The following is a 23,315-nucleotide window of genomic DNA, read 5'->3' on the forward strand; positions in this document are numbered from 1 at the left end:
CACTCCCGCCCCGGCCCATCCGCTGGACCCCAGTCTGTCCTGGCCAGTGGCAGGCCGGTGGGGAAGGGCACGGGTCTATAGCCCTTGCGGACGACCAAAGAGGCAACAGAGCCCGGCGGGTCTGGAGGTGCTGGGGCTGACCTCCCGTGAGGGCAGGGGCGCCATGGGGCCGGGATGGAGGCTGCGGCTGGTGGCACTGAGGCGGGAGGGGGAGAGGGAAAGGGGTGGAGAACTGGCTGACCGCAAACCACGCCCCCGTGGGAGGCGCCTGCTCCCTGGACCAGGCCCTGCCGAATTCCGGGGACGGGAACAGGTGGGAGCCTAGGGGCAGGGCCTGAGCTGGCACAGGGGTGGGGCGATGCGTGTGGGCGTGGCCGGAGTGTTTGAGTAGGGGAGGGGCCTGGCTAGAGGGAGGCGTGGTCTGAGGGCTGGTAGTGGGCGTTGCCTGGTTATGCGTGTGGGCGTGGTCTCGCAGGACTGACACCAAGGGCGGGGTCAAGCTGGGCTTGTGTTCGGGCCTGGGGGTTGGGGCCAGGGGAGGGGCCTGCGTGGCTGGCAACTGGGACGTGCTAGCTAGCGTGGGGACCGGGCCACAAGCATCCGCACTGTCCAGGCTGTGAGACCCCAGGAGCAGTGTCGGACCTCCAGGGTCTGCAGGGACGGCCTGGCATCTTGCTGCGATTATAGGGCAGTGTTCTGAGACGGTGAGGAGCTCTTCCGTGTAGGGTCCTGAGTGTCGCTCTGTTCGGAGAATGAATTGTCCTCCATCTGCTCAGGGTCTGAAACTTGCTGCTGGGACAGGCGTCCCAGGACGCCCTGCTGAAAGGCCCAGCGGCGGTAGCTCATTCTCCGCTCCATGGCGGGCATCCTCCGGCTCCACATGCCCACTTGGTTAAGGTAGGACAGGCCTCCTGAGGGAAGGGTTCGCATGGGTGCTCGACTCCCAGCCCTGACCCAGCGCCCTCCCCCCTGCCCTGCCTCTTTCCCTGGGCTCGGCCCCCTGCCCCCCAAGGCCCACCGCCCTTCATTCCCAGGCCTGGCCCTCACCAGCCCACAGCATCAAGCCACTGGAGCACAGGCACAGGTAGAAGGTCACCAGGTAGGATACCTGTGGCCTGGGGTTCAGGGTCTGGCAGTTGACCACAAAGAGCGTCAGACTGAGGAGAATCAGGAGCCCTGCACTGGGGTGGGGCCAGAGACAGACAGGAGGCTGGACAGTGACCCTAGTTCTCCCCAGGAAGAGAAAGGGGACAGAGACATTCTCTCCCACCCTCTGTGAGAAGCAGACGGATGGACAGACAGCCACACGCACATATGCACACAGCAGACACTGGGAGAGAAAAGAAGGAAAAAAGAGGGAGCTGGCAGCATAGCTTAGTGGTAGAGAGCTCACCTAGCATGCACAAAGCCCTGGGTTCAATTCCTCAATACCACATACTCAGAAAAAGCCAGAAGTGATACTGTGGCTAGAATGGCAGAGTGCTAGCCTTGAGCAAAAGGTGCCCAAGGACAGTGCTTAGGTCCTGAGTTCAAGCCCCAGGATTGGCAAAGAAAAAAAAAAAGAAGGAAAAAAGAAGCATCCACTAGGAGAAAGACATCACACAACAGAGCCTAAGCAAGAAGAACAGAAGGAGTTGTCCTCAGAGACAGAGACAGAGAGAGACACAGAGAGGTTATGGGAAGGGGCAGGGCCTCCCCCAAGCTGCCCCCCTCCCAAACCAAACTTACCAATGCTAATGCTCAGGGAACTAAAGACAAAGTCAATCTTGATCAGGCGGCGGAAGACGGGGCGGAAGGAGAAGATGACGATGGGGAGAAGCAAAAAGCACAGGCCCAGGGCCAGCAACATGAAGCCCTTGCTCATGTGAATGAGAACTAGAGGAGTGGCAACACATACTGTGGTCAGCCCCAGCAGACAGGCCAGGCCAGGCCCCCAAATCCTGCCGCCGCCACTGTGAGCTGCCCTCCAGACACATACTCCCAAACTCTAGCCACAGTCACACTCAAGATCACCCATGCTCCCCCTAGAAACTCCAAAATAACTTTACTCCCACTCAGTAAAGTCACCCCAGTGGTCTTCTAAGCAATCTCCCAAGACCCTCTGTCAGCAGAGAGACTGCTGCAAGATCTCTGTCCTAGAAGGACCCCACAGCCTATACAGGGCCGGAGGGGACGCTGACCTGTGACTTGGTCCACGATGGCGCACTTGTGCCTCTTGCAGTTGGTCCAGAAGCCCAGGTAGCCAGTGTAGGAGCCCTGCAAGTAGGCCATCCGCCCATCCCCCACACTGAACATCAACAGGGTGGCCAGGATGATGAAGATGAAGCACCAGCCTCGAAGGATGAACTTCCGGTCCTCCTCCCAGGAAATCAGGTACTCCACTTGGTCCGCTAAAAAATATCACGGCGTCCTGGGGTTTTGGGGAGGGGTCTTGGTGGGGTGACTGAATCATTCTAACCTGTTCTGTTCCATCTCCGTCACCCTGTCCACCCGCACTCCCATCACCACCTCTCCACCCCTAACCATTCCTACTGCATTCCTTATCTCTTTTCCAAAGTGGGCCCCACACAGAGCTCAAAGGGACTCGCTTTGTACCTCCACCCCGTTCTCCAGCCCAGAGTTCCCATCTCTGCTCTCAAGACCATCCCCTCACCAAGAACCCATAGGGTGCAAAGAAGAAACCAAGACAGTACAGCCCTCATCCCCCAACCACCTGTGACCCTGTCAACCTTGCCACGGCCATCTCTCACACAGCCCACTGTTTGCTCTCTCACCTCCAAACCCATCAACTTCCCAGGGATTCCCTCACTCCCAAAGGCTTTCCCTCCCTGAAGGCTTCGCTTCCTCAGTGGCTGTTCCCTCTGCCTCCAACAGCACCTGCTTAAGCCCAGCTCCCCCCTACCCACTCAGCCCCAAATCACTGCTTGCCCATCTTCTGCAGGAGCGCTGGGCCTCCCTCCCAGACCCCCTGTTCAGCTCCCGGGCAGGCAGCCCAGTAGCAGCAGATGATGCCAGCTGCTCTCCACACACACTGGCCAATGCCTCACAGCCCCCTGATTAACAGTCCTCTCTGCCAGACTTCTGTAACACAAAACTGAGAGCACTGTCTTCTCTAAAGCCACAAAGGAAGTGAAAGAGGAGAAAAAGAGAGACAAGCAATAAGGGAAGGAGGAGAGACAATGAACTGAAGGACTAAATGGAGTAAATGGATTTGGAAGAGGCAAGAAGAGGTGGAGGGAGATGTTAGTAAGAAAAAGAGATGGAATTTCTCGTTGAGGCTCTCTAGAAATGGGTAGAATTCACTTCAGATGTGCTGGTCGGCCCAGCTCCAACTCAGTAATGCCCAGGCCTACCCACAGCCTGGCCTGGCCCCTGGCTCAACCAACACCCCCCTTCCCCCACGGCCCAGACCCTACATCCAGACCCCCCACCCCCACTCCATCAGTCCAGCCCCTGCCCTCAGGTCACTCACAAAAGGCCAGCGTGGACTGTGAGGCCATGGTCAACGTCCCACCCCACCCCCAGAGCCCCTCTAACTGTCATAGAACCTCCCCTGCCCCCGGCTGCAGGCCAGACCGAATCCCTGAGCCCTGCCTGTGGACAGCAGGAAAAAACAGGAAACACACACCAAGGCAGAGAAAGCGAACGCTAACAGATGGAGCTTGAGCCCTGGAGAGAAACCCACAGGCTTCCAGGTGGTCATGGCGCTGCCCAGAAAGAGAAAGTGAGGCCGTTGGCTAGCTGAATCCACCAGAGCCCTGCCCCTGCCCTGTCCTTCCCCATGTCCCAGGAAGCCTCATCTGACCCCCAAAGGCCTCAGCCAGCCCCTCCCAATACCAACCATGCTGAGACCCCACGCACTCTGCCAAGTACTCACGCCCAAGACTCTTCACCCTTCAACCATGGTCGCCAGATGAGTGCCCAGGAGCCCCTGCCAAGTATCCTCAGCCGGCGAACCAGCAGTCAAGATCGTTCCTCAGTGCCCGGCCATCGCAGGGTCAGCATCCAAGAGCCCCTGCCAAGTATCCTCGGTCGGCATGTCAGTCTCCAGGGTTCTCCACCGGCCCACAGCCATCGCCGGGTCAGCATCCAGGAGCCCCTACCAGAATTTGGCTTTCAAAAGCCCAGTGTCCAGGGTTCTCCCCCCGCCCACAGCCATCGCCGGGTCAGCATCCAGGAGTCTCCAATAAATCTCCCACACCGGTCCAGCATCCAAGACACACCACCCATCACCTACAACCGCTGGGTCACGACCCAAGATGCACCATCGGTATTGCAGGATCACTTCAGTCTCCAGAGCACTTACCCACTGACCAGTATCCAATCCGAGTCCCCCTCCGAGCCAACAAATACCCAAGCACCACCCAAATCCAAGAAGGTCAGCCTGGTCAGCAAACCGGTCCGGCCCCCCGACAGCATCTCCCAGGAAGCCACTCCAGTTTCTCAGACCACTATCAATCGTGTTGATTCACTTGCCTGGGACTCTGATGGGACCTTGAGAGAAGAGGACTACAGCCACAGACTTAAGCAAGATGCCATGGACAGTACCACACAGTACATGTCCAGACGCTCCACAGGAATCTATGGGTGAGAGGCCACGCTCAGGCAGGCTGCCAAGACCTGAGCTCCAGCGCTGTGGGAGGGACAGCAAAGGTCGGGGCCTAGCCAGCTGCCAGTGTCTCACAACTGTAATCCTAGCTACTCAGGAGGCTGGGGTCCATGGTTCAAAGCCACCCCAGGGCAGGGAGGTCCATGACACTCTTATCGGGCATGGTGTAAGGTGGATTCCCAGAGAGGGCAGACCAGGACAGATGGGGCCTAGTGATGGGGTGGGGCCGGTGGGTCAGTGCTGACACTGGCGGCTGGCATGTGATCTGTGCAGGTATCAGGGAAAGTACAGTCGCCCGTCACTGCTGCCCATCGGCTGGCGGCTGCTTCACGAGGCCAGGAAGACCAGCCGCCATCTGAGCCTGGTGCTGTCCCTGGCTGGCATGTTGATCCTGGGCCTCATCTCGCTGGGCCAGCCCTGGGTCCACTTCCAGGTGCCACTGATGCCCCCTGAGGGCCCCTCGAGACCCCCTACCATCCCCATCGACACCATACTCTTTGTGCCATGTCCAGACATCTCCTGCCTGCACGAATACGACCAGAACGCTTGTAAGGCCTGCCCTGGCATGGACAGATTTCTCCCTCCTTCCCTGGGGTGGCCACCCCTGCTCTAGGGTGATCCTTGCTGGCAGGTGGCCTAAGTCCGTTTCCATTTTCTTAACGGAGAATCCTTTTCATGGGGAGGTGAGGGGGGACTAGAAGATGTGACCCCCTCCCCCATGCCCAAAGCCTCAAGACAGCCATGGTATTCTGAATTTCTTCCTTCCTCAGACCTGCTGGACCTTTCCTGGGCCTTCCTGGTGATCTCGAGTATCACTTGCTTCTGTCTGTTTGTGGGCCTCCTCAGCACCAGCTTCTTCACCAGCTCTAACCTGCCCATGCTGGACTTTTTCCTCTTCATCTGCAGCATCATGTCAGGTGCAGTGGCAAGATCCCTCCCCGGGAGCCAACTTGTTCTTCTTCACTTATCTCTAACCCGGCCATCCGAGAATGTCAACCCCAGTCCACCTCAATCCCTGTCACCCTGTGGACCCCGCTCTCAAATTCATCCCCACCTATCCCACCTCTGCGCTCTTCCCCAGCACTCCACCAGACACATTCCCAGGACATTTTCAGCTCCCAACCTCTGCCCCACAGACACCGCATCCCCAATCCATCCCTCCAGAGCAGTCACCATTGCACTGGTGATTTGAGTCCCCTAGCCAGTTTTTCATTCTGTAGGATGGGGTGTGTGTGTGTGTGTGTGTGTGTGTGTGTGTGTGTGTAAAGTTTCCTAACATGTGAAGGAAAAACCAAGGGCAAGGGTCAGGAAGTTAATAAAGAAATGAGTAAGAGTGGGGGGGAGGGGCAGGCGCAGTGGCTCATACCTGTAATCCTAGCTACTCAGGAGGCTGAGATCTGAGGATCAAGGTTCAAAGCCAGCCCAGGCACAAAAGGACCTGAGACTCTTCAATCAACCTCTAGAAAAAGGGAAGTGGGGCTTGGCTCAAGGGTAGGGATGTATCCTTGAGCTGAAGAGCTCAGGAACAGTGCCCAGGCCAAGATCAAGCCCCATGACCCACAAAAGAGAAAAAAATAAAAGAGGCAGGGGGGCCACACAACTCTGAGCAAGGGCTCTCACCTGCCCCCTTCCTGGCCTCCCACCCTCTGTGCGCTCACATCTGTACTCACACAGGGACCAGCATCGTCTTGGCTGTCCTGTTCTACCTACTGCAGGCCAACGAGTATCTGCAGGAAGGGATGACCTACAGTCTGGGGATCAGCTTCTACCTGGCCTGGACAGGCGTCTTACTCTTCCTCATCACCGGTCTGTGCTGGGTGTGGTTCAGGAATAGAGATAGGTGTTGTGTGGAGAAGGGGAAGCCAGGGCCAGGTAGGATGTGATGACGGGTTGACAGGGTTGGAAATACATGAGGCTGGCTGTAAGGATGGGCTAGGGCTTGACATTGGAAGGGAGTTAGGAAGAGGGTAGGGGTGGACTCAGGTTTGGGTTTAGGGGTGTGGTCAGGGACAGGTTAGGGGATAAGTCATGGGGTTAAAACATAGTGTGAGGCCCATGGATTGGCTAGCGAACCGTCTGTCTGTCCACCCGTCTGTCTCTCTCCCCTCTCGCTCTCCCAGGTTTCTTCTCCTATCTGAATTACATCAATTTCTGGTCCATCCTGGCAATGCAGGCAATTTGGACTTAGGCCATGGAACGACCCCACTGCTGGAAGGGGCTCACAGCCCCTCGTTGAATAGTTGACAGCCCTGCTCCTTATCTCCATCCTCAACAAAACAAAGACTCCTATTTTTACAGGACCCCCTCCCTACCAAATTATATTAATAACTTGTATTTTTAAATAACCCGTATTTGCTGCCCAGAATGTTATTTAGTTTAGCACTGCACCTTGAAGCCTTTCGTGGAACCGCCCTTCCTCTGGTGGTCATCCTTGGGTGGAGACAGGAAGGGACTCAGACGTGAAGAACCAAGGCTTGTGCCTGGCAAATGGATGGTACAGTGTCTGATGAATCATTCATTCTCTCCCATGCCTTGTCTTCAATGTCTTAGTTTTGTGAGTTCCCAGTAACTCACCAATCCTGGGGAAATTCTTTCCATGGCTCCCTTTACCTTATACCCTTACTGTACACCAATCCTCATCTTTTCTTTCTTCTCACAGAAAAGCAGCTTTTTTCCCCTTACATTACAGATGTTGAACCCAGAGCTCTATGCCTACTAGGGCAAGCACTCTTATCAACATAAGCCATCCTTTAGCCTTTTTTTTTTTTTTTTGCCAGTCCTGGGGCCTGAGAACTGTCCTTGGGCTTTTTCAAAGCTAGAGTTCTGCCACTTGAGCCACAGCACCACTTCCAGCTTTTTCTATATATGCGGTACTGAGGAATCGAACATGGTTGGCAAGCATTCGACCACTAGGCCAAACTCCCAGCCCAAGCCTTTTTTTTTTTTTTTTTTGCCAACATCAAAGATTTTTTTTTCAAATGGTCCCAGTTTTAGATAATGACCCAGCCACCCAAGTAACTAGAATTACAAGGATAAAATACCATACATACAAGTCTCAGAGTTTGGGGGGTTTTTTTGTTTTTTTTTACAAAATCATATTTTGCCCAGGGTGGCCTCAAACCAAGATCCTCCCCTCTCTACTTCCCAAGTAGCTAAGATTGTAAGAGGTGTGAGCCACCACTCCCAACATGTGCAGCAGCTTTTTGAATAAGGTTTGAAGCTAACAGCCACTTGTTAGGAGGGTGGTGTCAAAACTCAAGTTACAAAATTCTGTCATTGCCCAGGTACCCCCACAGGGCCGTGGCCTGGGGCTCCCCTCTGTTGCTCCCTCTCACTGTGGTTAAAACTGCCACACTTGGGGTCTGGACTATGTTGCTTCCTCCGGGTCTTACAACCCATCAGTGCCCAAGTTTCCTCATGTGTAAACTAGGTAATAATGGCATTTGGATCTAGGCTAAGTTATGCCAAATGCCTGTCCTACAGTATGTAGGTTGTCTGCGCTGCTAATAATAATCCTTGCTCTTTCCTCCAGCAAAAGGCCCCCAATCTTTTGTTCATTTTTAAATATAAGCAGAGCCACAACTATATACCAGACACGGGGTCTACCAGAGCTGTTGTTTCAGCAGAGGCAGAAAATGATGTCCATAAATAATGAAATGAAAATAGAGGGTAGGGTGGGGTAGCTCTATAGTCAGGATGATCTGATGGAGTAGAACCACATGGATTGGGAGAAGGGTTCTGAGCAGAAAATACTAAGTGTGAAGGTGTCAAAGTGCAGATACTAGCATGTTCCAGAACAGAAAGAAAGCAGGTGAAGACAGAAGGGCCAGGACACAAAACAGACGTCACTAGAGGTGTAGTGGGCCTTGGTCATACCATTGCCTTGGAAGTAAGGCAGGAGCCAGTGATGGAATATCTGTTGTCCTTAAGAGAAAATTCTAGGTCATTTTTCCTTTCCCTTCAGACCACTGGGTTCATGCAAGGAACATCCTCACTAGCAGGAAGAAAAGAACCCAAATGACCAGGGCATGAGTTAAACGAAGTAGGCTCTCATCATTTGATGAATGAACAGATTGCCTATACACTGACATGGGAGATGGTGAGACAAACGGGGGAGGGGGGGTGGAGAGAGGAAATGTGTTTCCTCTAATGGGAGTCCTGACAAACCAGACTTGTTGGCACTGGCCACTGGTGACCTAGGGTAGAAAAGTTTCTCTGCTTAATTTAGGAATCATAACAGTTCTCAGATCTCCAACTGTACCAAGAATCCAGAAGCTCAGACTTTTAGGTCATCTAAACCCAGGATGGTCACAAAGCCTCCTCCCTCAGGCCCGGGGCTCCAGGCCCAGCCTCCTCCCTCAGGCCCGGGGGTCCAGGCCCAGCCTCCTCCCTCAGACCCGGGGGTTCAGGCCCAGCCTCCTCCCTCAGACCCTGGGATTCAGGCCTCATCCTCCTCCCCCAGACCCGGGGTCCAGGCCCAGCCTCCTCCCTCAGACCCGGGGTCCAGGCCCAGTCCCCTCCCCCAGACCCGGGGTCTAGGCCCAGTCCCCTCCCCCAGACCCGGGGTCCAGGCCCAGCCTCCTCCCCCAGACCCGGGGTCCAGGCCCAGTCCCTTCCCCCAGACCCGGGGGGGTCCAGGCCCAGCCTCCTCCCTCAGACCCGAGGTCCAGACCCAGCCTCCTCCCCCAGACCAAGGGGTCCAGGCCCAGCCTCCTCTCTCAGATCCAGGGGTCCAGGCCCTGCCTCCTCCCTCAGACCCGGGGTCCAGGCCCTGCCTCCTCCCTCAGACCCGGGGTCCAGGCCCTGCCTCCTCCCTCAGGCCCGGGGATCCAGGCCCAGCCCCCTCCCTCAGACCCGGGGTCCAGGCCCAGCCTCCTCCTCCAGACCCGGGGATCCAGGCCCAGCCCCCTCCCTCAGACCCGGGGTCCAGGCCCAGCCCCCTCCCTCAGACCCGGGGTCCAGGCCCAGCCTCCTCCCTCAGACTCGGGGTCCAGGCCCAGCCTCCTCCTCCAGACCCGGGGCCCAGGCCCAGCCTCCTCCCTCAGACCCGGGGGTCCAGGCCCAGCCTCCTCCTCCCTCAGACCCGGGGTCCAGGCCCAGCCTCCTCCCCCAGACCCGGGGTCCAGGCCCAGTCCCTTCCCCCAGACCCGGGGGGGTCCAGGCCCAGCCTCCTCCCTCAGACCCGAGGTCCAGACCCAGCCTCCTCCCCCAGACCAGGGGGTCCAGGCCCAGCCTCCTCTCTCAGATCCAGGGGTCCAGGCCCTGCCTCCTCCCTCAGACCCGGGGTCCAGGCCCTGCCTCCTCCCTCAGACCCGGGGTCCAGGCCCTGCCTCCTCCCTCAGGCCCGGGGATCCAGGCCCAGCCCCCTCCCTCAGACCCGGGGTCCAGGCCCAGCCTCCTCCTCCAGACCCGGGGATCCAGGCCCAGCCCCCTCCCTCAGACCCGGGGTCCAGGCCCAGCCCCCTCCCTCAGACCCGGGGTCCAGGCCCAGCCCCCTCCCTCAGACCCGGGGTCCAGGCCCAGCCCCCTCCCTCAGACCCGGGGTCCAGGCCCAGCCCCCTCCCTCAGACTCGGGGTCCAGGCCCAGCCTCCTCCTCCAGACCCGGGGCCCAGGCCCAGCCTCCTCCCTCAGACCCGGGGGTCCAGGCCCAGCCTCCTCCTCCCTCAGACCCGGGGTCCAGGCCCAGCCTCCTCCCTCAGACCCCGGGGTCCAGGCCCAGCCTCCTCCCTCAGACCCCGCGGCCCAGGCCCAGCCTCCTCCCTCAGATCCCGGGGCCCAGGCCCAGCCTCCTCCCTCAGATCCCGGGGTCCAGGCCCAGCCTCCTCCCTCAGATCCCGGGGCCCAGGCCCAGCCTCCTCCCTCAGACCCAGAGTTCCGAACAACCAATCAAACACAGAAGCGAGCGGCCGCTCACGGCGCATGCTCAGTCTGCACCTCGGCCACGCGGTGCTCACCCGGAACGGCCTCAGCCCGTCTCGTGGCCCCGCCCCCTCGCTGCGGCGGGCGCTGTTTGGCTCTTTCTGCCTTGGCCCCGCCTCCAGCGCCGAAGCTCCCGCGCTGCTCCCGCCCTCACCGAGCTCCCCGCCCCTCCCCTCCCCTCCCCCCACCGCCCCGCGCGGTCCTCCTGACTCCCGAAGTTCGGCCTGGAAATTGGCAAGCGTTCCAGAAATGTTCATGTCCACCTCTAGCACCATTTCACAGCACTTTTTTCCTATCTTTCTCAAGAATATCTCAGAAAAACGCGAATTCTTTCTTCCCCGCCATCCTCAGAGCGGGGTTCCGGGACAGGCGAAGGCGTTGGACAGCTAGGGGCGGAGCCTGGGGTTGGCGGGCACTATATAAAGGAGCTCGGGGTCCTGCCCGGCCTTCTCCGGGGAGCCGGGCTGGGTGAGCGTGCCCCTCCGCGCGCCGAGCGCCTTCGCTTTCTCCTTTCCAGGGGCGGCTTTGGGATCTGGGGCGTCCTGGTCGAGAGGTGCCCGCGACCTCGGCCGCACAGCAAAGGCCCTGTCGTGTGGATGGGTCCGGGCCTTTCAGGGTCGTAGCGAGCGCCCTCGGGGTGGAGCCTGGGAGGGGGTCCCCGGCACGAAAGTGAGGGGGCGACGCCTGCTGAACGGTGCGGGAGGACTTCCGGCCCCCCGCGGGCTGCGCGGGCCGCCGCCCGGCCGCCCGGCTCCGCCATCTTGTCCCCTGGAGGCAGGTGCGGCCTGGCGCGCCTTCCCACGCTGGGCGGGGCACACTGCCGGCCTGCCCGGACGAGCGCGCCTCTGCCTTCTCTAACGCCCCAGAGGTGGGCATCTCCGAGCGACCTGGAGCAAGGGCTGAGAACGGATGGAAGAGAAGAGGGTTCGGGGCTTCCTGCCCTGGCAGAGTCAGGATACCGAGCACCCTGGGAGACGCGGGTCTCGTGGCTGCCTGCGGCGCCGAGAGCCAGGTAGGAAAGCGCCTGAGGGAAAGGAGGAAGACCGTTTTCCACCTCCAGTTTACACCCTTTGGAGTATCCGACAAAAATCCCCTGTTCGGCTGTTTCAGCCGGCAGGGAACTAACTGGCTCTACTTCGAGGAACACCCAGGAGAGAACCGGAGATTTCCCTCCAGTCAGTTATTTTGGCTTTTTGTCTTTGGCGAGGCTTGAACTCCAGACTTTGGCGCTGTCCCTGAGCTCTTTTACTCAAGGCTAGCGCTATACCATAGTGCCACTTCCGGTTTCCTGGTGGGTGGTTGGAGGAATGAGTTTCCTAGACTTTACTGCCTCCCCCGTCTTTGAACCAAGATCCGCGGATCTGTTTCCTGAGATCTAGCTAGGATTACATGTGTGAGCCACCATCCCCCTGCTGAGGTCTGAGATTTTTATGTCCAGTTAACCAGCAGAGACCCAGAAAGGGAGATCTGGTTAAAATAATAGAATACCCGTAATGAGTGAAAATTTTTTTTTATTTTTTGCCAGTCCTGGCCTTTAACTTGGCCTGGGCACTGTCCCTGAGCTCTTGAGGCAAGCCCCATTTCCCATTTTCTAGAGGTTAATTGGAGATAAAGAGTCTCAGGTTCTTTTGTGCCCAGGCTGGCTTTGAACCTTGATCCTCAGATCTCAGCCTCCTGAGTAGCTAGGATTACAGGTGTAAGCGTCCGTTTCCCAGCTTTTGTGTGTATATGATACCAAGGAATGGAGCATAGGGCTTCGTGCATGTTAAGCATTTTACTATTTTCCTATTGCTGAAAGGGCCCTTGTAGCCTTGTGGGACTGATTTCCATCTTTCTTTCCTAGCATGGCTCCTGTCCTCCTGTTCCCGTGCATTTCTTTGGCATGAACTTCCTCTTGGAAGCCTCTGCTGTTCAGGATTACTAGCAGGTATAGCCAGTGTGGGGAGAGTTTTGTGTATGCAGTGGATTTGGCTGTCCAGCCTAGGAATCCCAGTGCACCCATGACACTGAGGAGGTTGGAGCAGCCAGGAGATTTTGCATTTATCAATTCCTGCGTCCTGTTAGCTTGGCCACTCTTCTGAAGGCCATTGGCTTTGACTGGGCCGGGGCTCCCATGATGTCCAGCACTGGGCTCTGAGCATCCCTGAGGATACAGTGCCCCCCAGGACCTTTGACACCTGGGGGTCTGAGGGGCCCTGGTCATTGATCTCCTGGACCAGTGGGATGGTTTGTGTACATACTCTCACAGAGTTCTTCCTGCCTTGCAGGTGTGTCATGAAGCTGCTTCAAGGGAGCATCTGAAGTCCTCATGATAAGAACCATGGCCCCTATGCCATGATCCATCAGATCAGACACTGTTCTCACCTTGGGTGACTGCACAGCAGGTATTTTTGGGGACACTTTCTATTCAGACCATTGAAGTTGCTATTCTTGGTAACATTGAACCCTGATCCTAAGCTCTGCTTTGTCTGTGGTCGGAGATGCTCCTTGAGCTGTGTCTGGAACAGCACTATCTCCTTTGTGCAAGGCCAGACTTGTAGGGTTTAGCAGCAGCGGGCATTGTTAATCTTTTTTTTTTTTTTTTTTTTTTTTGCCAGTCCTGGGCTTGAGCTCAGGGCCTGAGCACTGTCCTTGGATTTTCTCAAGGCTAGAGCTCTACCACTTGAGCCTCAGCACCGCTTCTTGCTTTTTTTTTTTTTTCTATGTATGTGGTACCCAGGAATCGAACCCGGGTCTTCATGCATGCTAGGCCAAACTCCCGGCCCAAGCGGGCATTATTAAAATGGCAAGATTTCTCTGGAGATTGAAGAGCAAGCAGCTGAAAAGAGCCAAACGGTATCACACGCATGTGCAAATATATGTACTCAAGCTCTGGGAGAATTACTGGCCGAGAACATGTGAGAGGATAGGAAAGCAGGACAGAGGGACCTTGAACAGGTGTCCCTCTTGCCAGTACCATCCTGTGGGACACATGACAAAAATGCCCTGCTCTAAAGCACCTGAGCTGCAACTCATGTGAAATTACACATGTGGCACTTTTCTGCACTAGGTCTTGACTTCATAAATAGTAATGGGAAATGAACTCTGGACCTACCCAGAAGGGAGGTGTGGACAGAGGCCTCCAGGGATGTTTTCCTGGGCCTTTGGGAGACAGGGACAGAGTTGGGGGTGAGCAGCTCAGAGGCTAGACCTTCTTAAAAAAGCCACCTTGGCGTGGCTTGAACCCACAGAGCTGAGCAGTGGGCAGTCCAGCTGCTACTCCTGAGAAGTCAAAAAATGGCAGCCATTTTCTTGCCTAGGTCTCTGATTTTTTTTTGTCTTCCCTGTGTCCTTCAGGACTGTAAAGTGGCCCTGAGACCTGTGGGGTTTGTGGAGAGCATCAGGGGCCCAATGATGTCCAGCACTGGGCTCTGATAGTGGGCTGAGGACATCCGTGCCTCCCGGGACCTTTGACACCCGGGTGCTGAGGGGCCCTGGCTGGGGGGAAGGGATCAGGATGCTGGGCTTTCCCTGCATCCCACCAACTTCTTGCCCCTCTTCTTCCTGCATACAGGTGTGCTTCCGGTGGGCCAGGTCCTACAACCTGCCAGGTAAGAGCTGCTGGGGCTCTAAAAGATGGGACTCGCGTTGGCTTTGCTAACAAATACTAAGTTTAACTGGTAATCAAGAGTTCATAGCTATTTGCATAAATGTTACATATTTAGGTGGTTTTACGAATCCAGAAAAGCAGTGTTTCCTGTACTGCCTCATACATACACTGACAGCACACAGTTTCTCAGAAATGTTTCTGTATTATGAAAGCAGAATGTTAAATATTTTTCCATTTGAACAGATAGCGGTGGTAATAGTAATAATAGGACTCAGGTTTTTCAGTGTTTAGACAGGAAAATCCACTTCCTTGTGCCACGAAGACCTAGGTATAAGAGACAGTTTAAAACAATGGGGTCAGTAATGGTGTTAGTATAAACGTAAGTGTGGTGAGACCTACCTGTACTCACGGCCCTGAAGCTGGGTCAGGAGGGGTGGGTCTAGTCTTGTGCCACCTTGTCTCAAAACCACCCAAAAAGAATCAGCACTAATATTGAAGATGCCTGGCATGGGCTCAGTGCCATCTGCTCGGGGAGGGCAGGTTTCAGGGCTGCACTGGGCTCTGACTACCCTAAGGACGTGGTGCCCCTGGGAATCTTGACACCCAGGGGTCTGGGGATTGGGCTGCTTTTCTTCCTGTTTTCCCACTACCGCCCTTTCTTCACGCAGCCCTTCCTGGACCTCTTGATCCTGCCCTAAGGTAACTGGGGCCATGCAGCACTTCCAGCAATCCCCACTGAGCTTGGAGCTCGAAGTTCCTGCGTTCTGTCCATGCCAGAACACCATCCATCTTCATTTACCAATGAAAGACGCTGCGTGCTTGGCATCAGCTCAGAATCTCCCTGCTTTGCCAAGCTGCCCTTCCTTCCTGGGGTCCATGTGGAGGGGACGTCCAGCTGCCCACAACAGTTCCCACTCAGGACAGCACCCTTGGGAGTCAGCCTGCTGGCCCATTGTGACATTGCTGTGGGCCCTCTTGGGTCTGAGCCACGCAGGCCCCACCAAGCTTGTGTTGGTGTCTAGTCTGATGCCCATGGGGATAAAACCCTCTTGAAAACTCTTCAGTGCAACAGTTTTTACAGCATTTGGAGTATTTTATTTTAAGCCTGTGTGACTGGCTCAAAAAAGGCTCTGTCTTTCCTCCCTTGTTCCTCTGGAGGCCATTGTCACTCTGCTTGTTCCTACCCTTGATCTTGGCTGGGGTCCCCAGGGCTGCCAGCCCCTCCTTCTGAGGCTGACATCTAGCAGCACCTTAGGGGTCTGGGCAGCTAGCCCTACACAGGTGCCCATTAAACGGCAGGCGCATCACCCTTGGACTGTGGCTCCTGACATGGTCCCGTCGTGGTCTTGGGGTGTTGGGCTGGGTCAGGGCAGACAGGGTGCATCTGGGCTTGCCCACCAAAGGACTTGTGGGAGCCAGAAACAAGCCCAGCCTCCTAGAGCCAGAAAACACCAAACCAACAGTGTCCCACATTGGAAGCCCTGGTGGTGTCTGGCCCCCTGGGAGTGACTAATACCCAGGACAGTGGGGTGGGGCTCCCCAAGAATGACAGTGGTGAAGTCCCCCCTCATGGGTTTGGATTCTGCAAAGGTGACAGGCCCACCATCGCTCTGACCTCTGGTGAGGGCCTCCCACAGTCACAGTTGAGCTGAGTGCAGCTACCACAAGGCTGGGGAGGTGTGTGTGTCTCAACCCACAAATACAGGTGTGGCCTTATCCACACTTCCCACAGCCAGCCAGAGCCCCCACCCGTCCTCCCTCCCCACGCGCAGTAAGTGACAAGCCAGAGCAGCAGGTGAGCACACGTGTTGGGGTCAGGGGGCAGCTGGGAGGGGGGCTGCCGCACTCATACAGCCCCTCCCAAGGCCCGCAGGCAGCTGGGCCTCCAAGCAAGGATGCCAAGCCCTAGGCTGAGCACTGCCAGCACGGCCACAGCCCCCGCCAGCAAGGGTACTGCTGTGGCTGCAGCCGGAAGGACTTGGGGGTTGGCCTCGGGGCTGGAGGGCCCCCCACTCCCACCCAAGCCCAAAGGGCTGTCACCTGGGGAGGTAGCAGGGTCAGAGGAGCCTTGGCAACGGGCCCCATGCACTGGTGGCCGTGCGGGAGCCGTCAGCCTCTGGAAGCGCCCCAGGGGGCAGGGCGCGGGACACCCAGGGAGGCTGAGGGGCAGCGGTGGACGGCTGGTGTCGTTGCGGTAGAAGAGGGAGACGGTGATGTTCCTGTGGAGAGGGATAGGGCACAGTGGCACTGGCCCGTCAGCAGGAGAGGCTGGGTGGAGTCAGTTGTGAGGCCCACCCACCGCCACTGTCACCCCTCCTCACCCTCCATCATCTTCCTCATCCCTGAGGCACCTCCGGAACTCAAAGGCCAGGCAGGCAGCGTACGGTGGCGTCGGGGTCTTCCCGTCGTAGAGGCCCAGCGCCCCCAGGAGGGCCAGGATGGTGCTGTCGTGCTGTGGGTGGGGGCAGGGCTGAGTTCAGCTTAGGCCTCCAGGGCCTGTCTCGCCCATCCCTCCACCTGTGACCGGCCTGTCCCTCCAAACTGCATGAGGCTTTGAGCAGAGCTTTATCTGGGACTGCTGCCCTCCCTTGACCTAACTCCCCTGCCCTCTGACTGGGGCACTCACGGCTGAGTACATCACCATCTTGAGGGGCAGACCCAGGCGCTGGGCCCGAGAGAAGTTGGTGAGGATGGCATCGAGCAGGATCCCTGAGGGTAGAGCAGAGAGCTCAGAGCTGGGCCCTGTGCCCAGGAAGGTGTGGCAGCTTCCCTGCCCACACCTCACCTCCTGTCAGCTGGGCCTTCTCTGCTGCCCGGGGTGGCCCCACATGTGCCCCAATATCCAAAGCTGAAATCTGTGCCAGTGTCCGCAGGACATCCGGGGAGGCCCAGGATGGAAGGGTGAGTCCATGTGCCCGCTGCAGGGAGAGAGGAGTTGGGGCCAGATATTAGGGAAGTCTTCCATATCCAGATAAGCAAAACAACGTGTAATTAGGAACAGGGCAGCAGGAAAAGCCAGGCACTGGTGTAGTCCTGGCTACTAAGCTGAGATTTGAGGCTCTCGGTTCAAAACTGACCTGGGCAGGGAAGTCTGTGAGACATCACCAGTCAGTGAACTACAAAGAAGGCTGCAAGTGGAGCTGTGTGCCCGCGGCCTTGGTTGGAAAAGCTAAGGCACAGCATCTAGGCTGAGTTAAACCCCCAGTATTAGCTCGGAAAGAAGGGTGTGAGAACTATGAAAGCCTCCTCCCTTGGTTTTGAGGTCAGCTGCTATGCAGGTTCTGAGTTCTGCTCCGCTGGAGCTTTTCTGATGAGGAGCTTGCAGGAAGAACTGCATGGCCTGAAAACCCAGAAGCGTGGCCTTCCCCGCTGGGAAACTGAGTCCCACAGGTTGAATCCCTTGGCCTGAGGAAACCGTGCTAGCCTGGGACCCTTGGTGTGGGAGAGACAGGGACTCACCTGGCAGATCAGTGTGTCCAGAACCTTCCACGCCTTGCGGAGGGGTTCCCCAACCAGTGTCAGCCCGGTAAAGTTGCTCAGGCGAGTCAGGAAGTCCTGGGTGCACAGAGCTGGGTGAGCTGATGGTTCATCCCAGCACCCCACTTCAGAGGCCCCCACTCACCGTCCAACCCTCCAGAGCCTCCTGGTACTCGGCAGCCTCTGTGGACTCCCGCAGCAGTTCATGGTACCGGGGACAGCTGCGCATGGGGAACCTAAGCAGCTGGGGGAAACTGAGGCTCAGGACAGCAGCACAGGGGAGGGGGCTCCCCCAGCCCTGCCTCTCCCCCGAGTCTCTAAGCAGTGATACTGCCAGCCAGACCTGAGTCTGCCATGTCCCTCCTGTCTCATCCCTGTCCCTTCCTCCGCCCTCACACCCCTTGGCTCCTGACCTTATCCTCGCTGACGGGCACCGTGTGCACGGGGATGGGCTTCCAGTCGGCCTCAGGGTTACCCGGGGCGGCCTCGGGGAACAGCCCGGCCAGGTTGGCCTGCGCGCTCTCCAGCGTGCGGTCAAAGTCGGTGCTGCGGATGTACACCTGCAGAGGGCAGAGCAGAGGGCGGCAGTCCACCATGGCTGCAGATCAAAAGCCTGAGTCATGTTGGGCACTGGGAGTCAACACTCGAGGTGGGTTTAACATTGGCACTTGGGACCACAGGTCAGACGTCAGTATCAACGGTGTTTGGCTGTCTGATCAGAAGGTGAGACATGGACCAGGGGCCAGGAGGACAGGAGTTAGAGGCAGATCAAGGAGATGGTGACAGGAGGTCAGAGGTCAGGATAAGGAGCCTGAGCACCCAGCTTGGGTAGAAGGCCGTAAGGAAACGGCCTGAGGTGAGGAGAAAGAACTGTGCCCGAAGCAAATTAGAGGATGCCAGAAGAGGGAGGTCAGTGTTGGGGTGTGGCTTAGTGCCGTAGAGTGCTCTCTTGACAAGCGCAGAGCTTGTGTGGCCCCCAGGACCATGAGAAGGGAGACGAAAAGAGGAGGGGAGGGACAGACAGTTGGCAGTGAGGAGAGCAAATAGATCAACAGAGACACGTTTGGTTGAGTAAGGGTCACAGGGTCTAGTTATGGCTGGTGGAGGTCAGAGATAGGTCATCGTCTACAGATGTGGGTCAGGTTGATGGAGGTCAAAGGGCAGAGCTGCAAGTTCTGGGAGGGAAGGGAGCCTAGGGTTTCCCCACCAACATGGCAGTACCTCCTCCCGCCGGTACTCTGGACTCAGGAAGGCCTTGTAGCGTCGCCTCAGGAACCGACCCAGCTCCAGCTGCTGGCGGATTCCCTCCTGGGGATACAGCTGGCCTCAGCCGACCCTCCTCCCCTCCCCTGCGCCTGCCCCACCCCTGCTCCTCTGCCGCCTCCTCACCCGGGTCAGCTGGCCCAAGCCTCGAGGCCACAGGCTGGAGACAGATTCCTTGTGCGGGTCTGTGGGGTAGGAGGCCAGCGGGGCACGGTCGCCATGGCGGAACACCTGGAGACAGACTGGGTCAGGGCTGGCGGGAGGGAGGCGGGGGCCAGGCAGGGCAGGGGCAGCTCACCAGAGCCACGAACACCAGGGGTCCCTCCGGCAGGGCCTGGGGTGGGAGCAGGAGCAGGAGCAGCAGGAGCGGTCCACCACAGTGGCCCTGAAACCCTGGCCCGGCCATTTCCACACAGCTCAGACGCTGAGCTCAGCCACAGTCTGCCACTGCCTCACCTGCTCATTAGCCTCTGCCTTGGCCCCCCTCGAGCCAGCACAGGTCCAGGCATGCCCCCCACAGCACCTGAGACCTCCTCTCTGCCTGGGGTAACCGTTTCATCTTCACCAGGCCCCAGCTCATCACCCGCATCTGCCTTGTTCTCTGTTGAGTTTCCTTTCGTTTATATTTTGCAGTACCAGGGTTTGAATTCAGGGCTTTGTACTTGGTAGGCAGGAGCGTTACCACCTCAGCTTGTCCTCCGTGCCATCTTGGCTTGGTTATTTTTTGAGATGGGATCTCCCTCAGTCTGTCAAACACATGGGCTGCGATCTGGTTTCATATCATTGCTGCAGTGACAGGACAGGCGTGTGCCACTTGACCCAGCTTTAGGGAGAGATGGGCAGGGGTGAGGGGATCTCACAAGATTTTCTGCCAAGGTTGGCCTCAAACTACAGTCCTCCCATTCCCAGACTCCCAAGCACAAGCCACTGCAGTATCCTCTGACCCTGTCCTCCCTTTCCGAGACCTCCTTCAGCTATCACTTGAGCCACACTCCAGTTCAGCTTTCCTTGCTGTTTGTGTATGTGCATGCGTGTGCACGCGCACACATGTACACTGTTACCAGAATTTTCTCTCCCTCTTTTTTGTGGATGCCAGTCTTGGGGCTCAAATTTGGGGACCTGGGCACCAGCCCAGAGCTTTTGTGCCCAAGGTTGGTGCTCTACCACTTGAGCCACTGCTCCACTTCTGACTTTCTGATTGTTAATTGGAGATAAGAGTCTCATGGACTTTCCTTCCCCATCTGATTTTGAACGGTCGTCCTCAGATCTCAGCCTCCCAGCTGATTACAGGTGGGAGCCGCCAGTGCCCAGAGGATCCTCACTGAACTTTTTCACTTGTGCCTGACACTTTACTATTTGAGCCAGATCTCCAGCCCTGCTTTCTTTTTGGCTGGTTATTTTAGGCGGATCCCCGCCTCCTGAGTAGCTCAGACAGCAGGTGTCTGGCTTTTCAGGTGTTTTCTGATTCCCCTGTTACCTAATATCTATCCTGCCTCATACCCAGAATGCTCTTCTCTGGTCTCCATGACCACCATTCTGGTTTCCTCGACGACCCCCTCTTAGTTCCAGTGGCTTCTCCCCTCTTTGGCTCAGAGGCCTGGGAAGGGAGAGAGGTCAAGGAGTGTGTGGCTAAAGGAGTGGAGTGTATGGCCATGAACTTCCAAGAAGTGAGTGGGGGGGGGGAGGAAAGGGGGAACAGGGCTAGGGCGGGAGGGGAAGGGTGCTGACCTCTCCCTCCTCTCCAGAATGTGACCCTGGCCATGGCAGTGCTGACCATCATTGCTTCCATCTACTTCTTCAACAAGGTGAGGAGGGGCGGCCGGGAGCCGACCTCCCTCTGCCCTTCCCCCCCTCATTCCTGTCTCTGTGGTTCTTCCTCCTCAGGCCCAGCAATGAGGACACATGGGCTCCCCAGCCTTGGAGCTGGACCCCCACCCACCTAACCATGACCCTGGCCTCTGAAACCTAATAAACGCAACGTCATAACCTGCCTCCTGGCTCGACTCTGTGAGGGGGGCTGGTACGCTCCAGCTGCAGGATGGGCGGTGGCGGGGGGGGGGGGTAGACATCCGAGATCTGGATGTCTTCAGCGGTTCCCTGGGTCTGAAACCTGTTTCTGTCAGAGCTGCACATCCGGTTCCTGAAAGCCTCCTGTGTGTGTGTGTGTGACATCCGTCACTATTTCTGGTGTCAACACACCTTTTATTTGGGGGAAGGGACTCACTAGGCAAGTGCTCTACCACTTGAGTCTTGTCCCTGGCCCTTTCTCCTTTAGTTTTTCTAAGAGGGTCTCACACAAGGCCTGGACCATCCTGCCTCCTCCTCCCGCTGGAATTACAGGCATATGTTACCACATCCAACCTTCCCCCAGTTTTTTTTTCTTGTTTTGAATAGAAAGCAGTCTTCCTTGGGCTATTACACATGGCTGTGAGAGGTCTTGTCAGGAGGCTGAGTGAGTGAGTGGGCAAGTCCTGGTATACTTAAGTGAGATTGAATCTGCTTTTTAAGGCACATAGAAGCACAAGGTTTATTCTTGTAAGCATTATTCTTCCCAAGTATGACCAATAAAAGCATTCCCCATTTTTTTTAATAAAAGGGTCTTAGCAAATCCTGTTCAACCTTTGATATCCATCTGGACATAGAAATGTCTACAAACCCCAAAGTTTCTATTTTTTATTTGGTGTTAACAGTCCTTTTTGTTAGTCCCCCTCCTCACCCCCTGATTCCTCCCTCTTCCTGGGAATGCCAGAAGGGAGTCACCCCAGCCCTTTTTTGAGTTTCACCTACTTCTCTGAAAAGCAGCAATTTCATCTTAACCCAATTATCTGATAGCGTGGCTCCTGGGTGTGCTGTATGCTGGTTTTACAGAGAAAGGACCAGGAGCCCCCAATTACAAACACATCTGTTATTCTTAGCATAACTTCGGCTTGGTGCAGTGTGGTTTAATCGAATCAGGGGCGCAGTGTCCTGATTGGAGCTTTGGGTATGATTCCACAAGTCACCACAAGAGGGCAGGGACCGACCATCTTCCCAGGTCCGTGCGATCCCAGCTGTGGTTGACCTCAGCCCAAGGAATTTGATTTTCACAAAACCACAGTGAAGCTTCTAAGTCCTGAAGGGATCCTGGTGGCTTCCTCTTCTCAGCGTGGGCTTGCTTGTCAGGGTTTGATTTTTTTTTAAATGAATAACAACCTGGACTTGGGGGTGCTGGGAACATGCCTGTAGAATACATTGAGTTTGAAAACTTCCCTTAGAGAATGTACAGCCAAGGTTAAGAGACCACTCAGATGCCCTTTCCAAAGAGGAGTTTGGCACGGTGGCTCATTGCTGTAATTCTAGCTACTCAGGAGGCAGCAGTAAGATGAGGTCCTAGGGTCAACCTAGGCAAAAAGCTACAGAGGCTCCATCGCCATCAACAATAGGTCAGTCCCAGGCAGGCTTACCAGACAAAAACTCCAAATCATATAGAAAAAAACAAAGTAAAGGTGTCAGGGTAGCAAGTATGAAGCCTTGCTAATTCCAATATCACTAAAAAAAGAGGAGCTAGGCACGGTGGCTCACGCCTGTCACCCTAGCTACTCAGGAGACTGAGATCTGAGAATCAAGGTTCAAAGCCAGCCCAGGCACAAAAGGACCTGAGACTCTTTTTTTTTTTTTTTTTTTTTTTTTTTTGCCAGTCCTGGGCTTAAACTCAGGGCCTGAGCACTGTCCTTGGATTTTCTCAAGGCTAGAGCTCTACCACTTGAGCCTCAGCACCATTTCCGGCTTTTTTCTGTGTATGTGGTACCAAGGAATCGAACCTGGGTCTTCATGCATGCTAGGCAAGCACTTTAACCACTAGGCCAAACTCCCGGCCGGACCTGAGACTCTTATCTCCAATTAACCTCTAGAAAAAACATGAAGTGGGCCTTGGCTCAAGGGTAGGGTGGTAGCCTTGAGCTGAAGAGCTCAGGGACAGCGCCCAGGCCAACTTCAAGCCACATGACCCACAAAACAACAAAAAACATGATGAATTTTCCCATATTTCTGCAGAGATTCAGGACATGGAGGCCAGGAGTTTGGCCTAGTGATAGAATGCTTGCCTCCCGTGCACAAAGACCAGGGTTCAATTCCTCAGAAACACATACATAGAAAAAGCTATAAGTGGTGCTGTGGCTCAAGGGGTAGAGCTCTAGCCTTGAGAAAGTCCAAGGACAGTGCTCAGGCCCTGAGTTCAAGCCCCAGGACTGGAAAAAGGAAAAGAAAAAAAAAAGAAGATTCAGGGGTGGGAGGGAAACGGGTACCAAGACATGTGAAAGGGTATCAATGTATGTGAATTAAGGCACCTTCTATCTGGCAAATATCATGTAACCCTTTTACTAATTACAATAAAAAAAAGAAGATTCAGGACATGAAATAAAAATCAAGGGTCTGGGAGTTTGGCCTAGTGATAGAGTGCTTGCCTAGCATGCATGAAG

The 23,315-nt window shown here is 56.1% G+C and overlaps 4 protein-coding genes, 2 long non-coding RNA genes and 2 other non-coding genes across 14 annotated transcripts; 5 read left to right on the forward strand and 3 right to left on the reverse strand.

Moving 5' to 3' along the window:
- Positions 1-525: 525 nt before the first annotated feature.
- On the reverse strand, positions 526-3,512 carry LOC150043481 (uncharacterized). Of its 4 annotated transcripts, none has more exons than XM_090322676.1 (5): positions 3,473-3,512; positions 2,181-2,410; positions 1,729-1,875; positions 1,048-1,176; positions 526-911 (listed from the first exon to the last, which is right to left on the reverse strand). In XM_090322676.1, the coding sequence occupies exons 2-5, from the start codon at positions 2,293-2,295 to the stop codon at positions 682-684; spliced, it is 621 nt and encodes a 206-aa protein (XP_090178802.1). In that variant the 5' UTR covers positions 2,296-2,410; positions 3,473-3,512; the 3' UTR covers positions 526-681. The 4 variants fall into 4 exon arrangements, with proteins under 4 accessions (XP_090178802.1, XP_090178801.1, XP_090178800.1 ...); XM_090322675.1 differs by having other exon boundaries at positions 1,109-1,129; positions 2,181-2,390; positions 3,473-3,509; XM_090322674.1 differs by having other exon boundaries at positions 2,181-2,390; positions 3,473-3,509.
- LOC150043482 (uncharacterized) lies at positions 3,027-6,960 on the forward strand. 3 transcript variants are annotated; one of them, XM_090322672.1, is made up of 5 exons: positions 3,030-4,587; positions 4,883-5,157; positions 5,380-5,526; positions 6,284-6,481; positions 6,730-6,960. In XM_090322672.1, the coding sequence occupies exons 1-5, from the start codon at positions 3,782-3,784 to the stop codon at positions 6,795-6,797; spliced, it is 1,494 nt and encodes a 497-aa protein (XP_090178798.1). In that variant the 5' UTR covers positions 3,030-3,781; the 3' UTR covers positions 6,798-6,960. The 3 variants fall into 3 exon arrangements, with proteins under 3 accessions (XP_090178796.1, XP_090178798.1, XP_090178799.1); XM_090322673.1 differs by having other exon boundaries at positions 3,033-4,587; positions 6,284-6,415; XM_090322670.1 differs by lacking the exons at positions 6,284-6,481; positions 6,730-6,960 and having other exon boundaries at positions 3,027-4,587; positions 5,380-6,159.
- LOC150043483 (uncharacterized) lies at positions 3,572-9,051 on the reverse strand. 2 transcript variants are annotated; one of them, XR_016533419.1, is made up of 6 exons: positions 8,806-9,051; positions 8,486-8,603; positions 6,280-7,089; positions 5,976-6,068; positions 4,477-4,581; positions 3,572-4,099 (listed from the first exon to the last, which is right to left on the reverse strand). It is a non-coding gene; the product is annotated as an uncharacterized LOC150043483 (long non-coding RNA). The 2 variants fall into 2 exon arrangements; XR_016533418.1 differs by having other exon boundaries at positions 5,976-7,089.
- Positions 9,052-10,993: 1,942 nt separating this feature from the next.
- Positions 10,994-15,425, forward strand: LOC150043484 (uncharacterized). Its single transcript, XR_016533381.1, has 3 exons — positions 10,994-12,456; positions 12,797-12,913; positions 14,083-15,425. It is a non-coding gene; the product is annotated as an uncharacterized LOC150043484 (long non-coding RNA).
- Positions 12,635-12,725, forward strand: LOC150043485 (small nucleolar RNA SNORD88). The gene has a single exon (XR_016533436.1). It is a non-coding gene; the product is annotated as a small nucleolar RNA SNORD88 (small nucleolar RNA).
- On the forward strand, positions 13,912-14,003 carry LOC150043486 (small nucleolar RNA SNORD88). Its single transcript, XR_016533437.1, has one exon. It is a non-coding gene; the product is annotated as a small nucleolar RNA SNORD88 (small nucleolar RNA).
- On the reverse strand, positions 14,370-20,346 carry Acp4 (acid phosphatase 4). The gene is made up of 11 exons (XM_090321991.1): positions 19,382-20,346; positions 18,985-19,089; positions 18,817-18,903; positions 18,009-18,155; positions 17,741-17,839; positions 17,578-17,673; positions 16,904-17,036; positions 16,745-16,827; positions 16,440-16,570; positions 16,159-16,337; positions 14,370-14,442 (listed from the first exon to the last, which is right to left on the reverse strand). The coding sequence occupies exons 1-11, from the start codon at positions 19,445-19,447 to the stop codon at positions 14,399-14,401; spliced, it is 1,170 nt and encodes a 389-aa protein (XP_090178117.1). The 5' UTR covers positions 19,448-20,346; the 3' UTR covers positions 14,370-14,398.
- A 2-nt stretch (positions 20,347-20,348) lies between these two features.
- Positions 20,349-20,844, forward strand: Smim47 (small integral membrane protein 47). Its single transcript, XM_090321990.1, has 3 exons — positions 20,349-20,525; positions 20,604-20,663; positions 20,743-20,844. Exons 1-3 carry the CDS (start codon positions 20,364-20,366, stop codon positions 20,752-20,754), a joined length of 234 nt encoding a protein of 77 aa, XP_090178116.1. The 5' UTR covers positions 20,349-20,363; the 3' UTR covers positions 20,755-20,844.
- The last annotated feature ends 2,471 nt before the right edge of the window (positions 20,845-23,315 follow it).

Source organism: Megascapheus bottae, chromosome 31 (genome assembly GCF_031878675.1).
Source record: "Megascapheus bottae isolate mThoBot1 chromosome 31, mThoBot2.hap1, whole genome shotgun sequence".
In the NCBI taxonomy this organism is placed as follows: domain Eukaryota; kingdom Metazoa; phylum Chordata; class Mammalia; order Rodentia; family Geomyidae; genus Megascapheus; species Megascapheus bottae.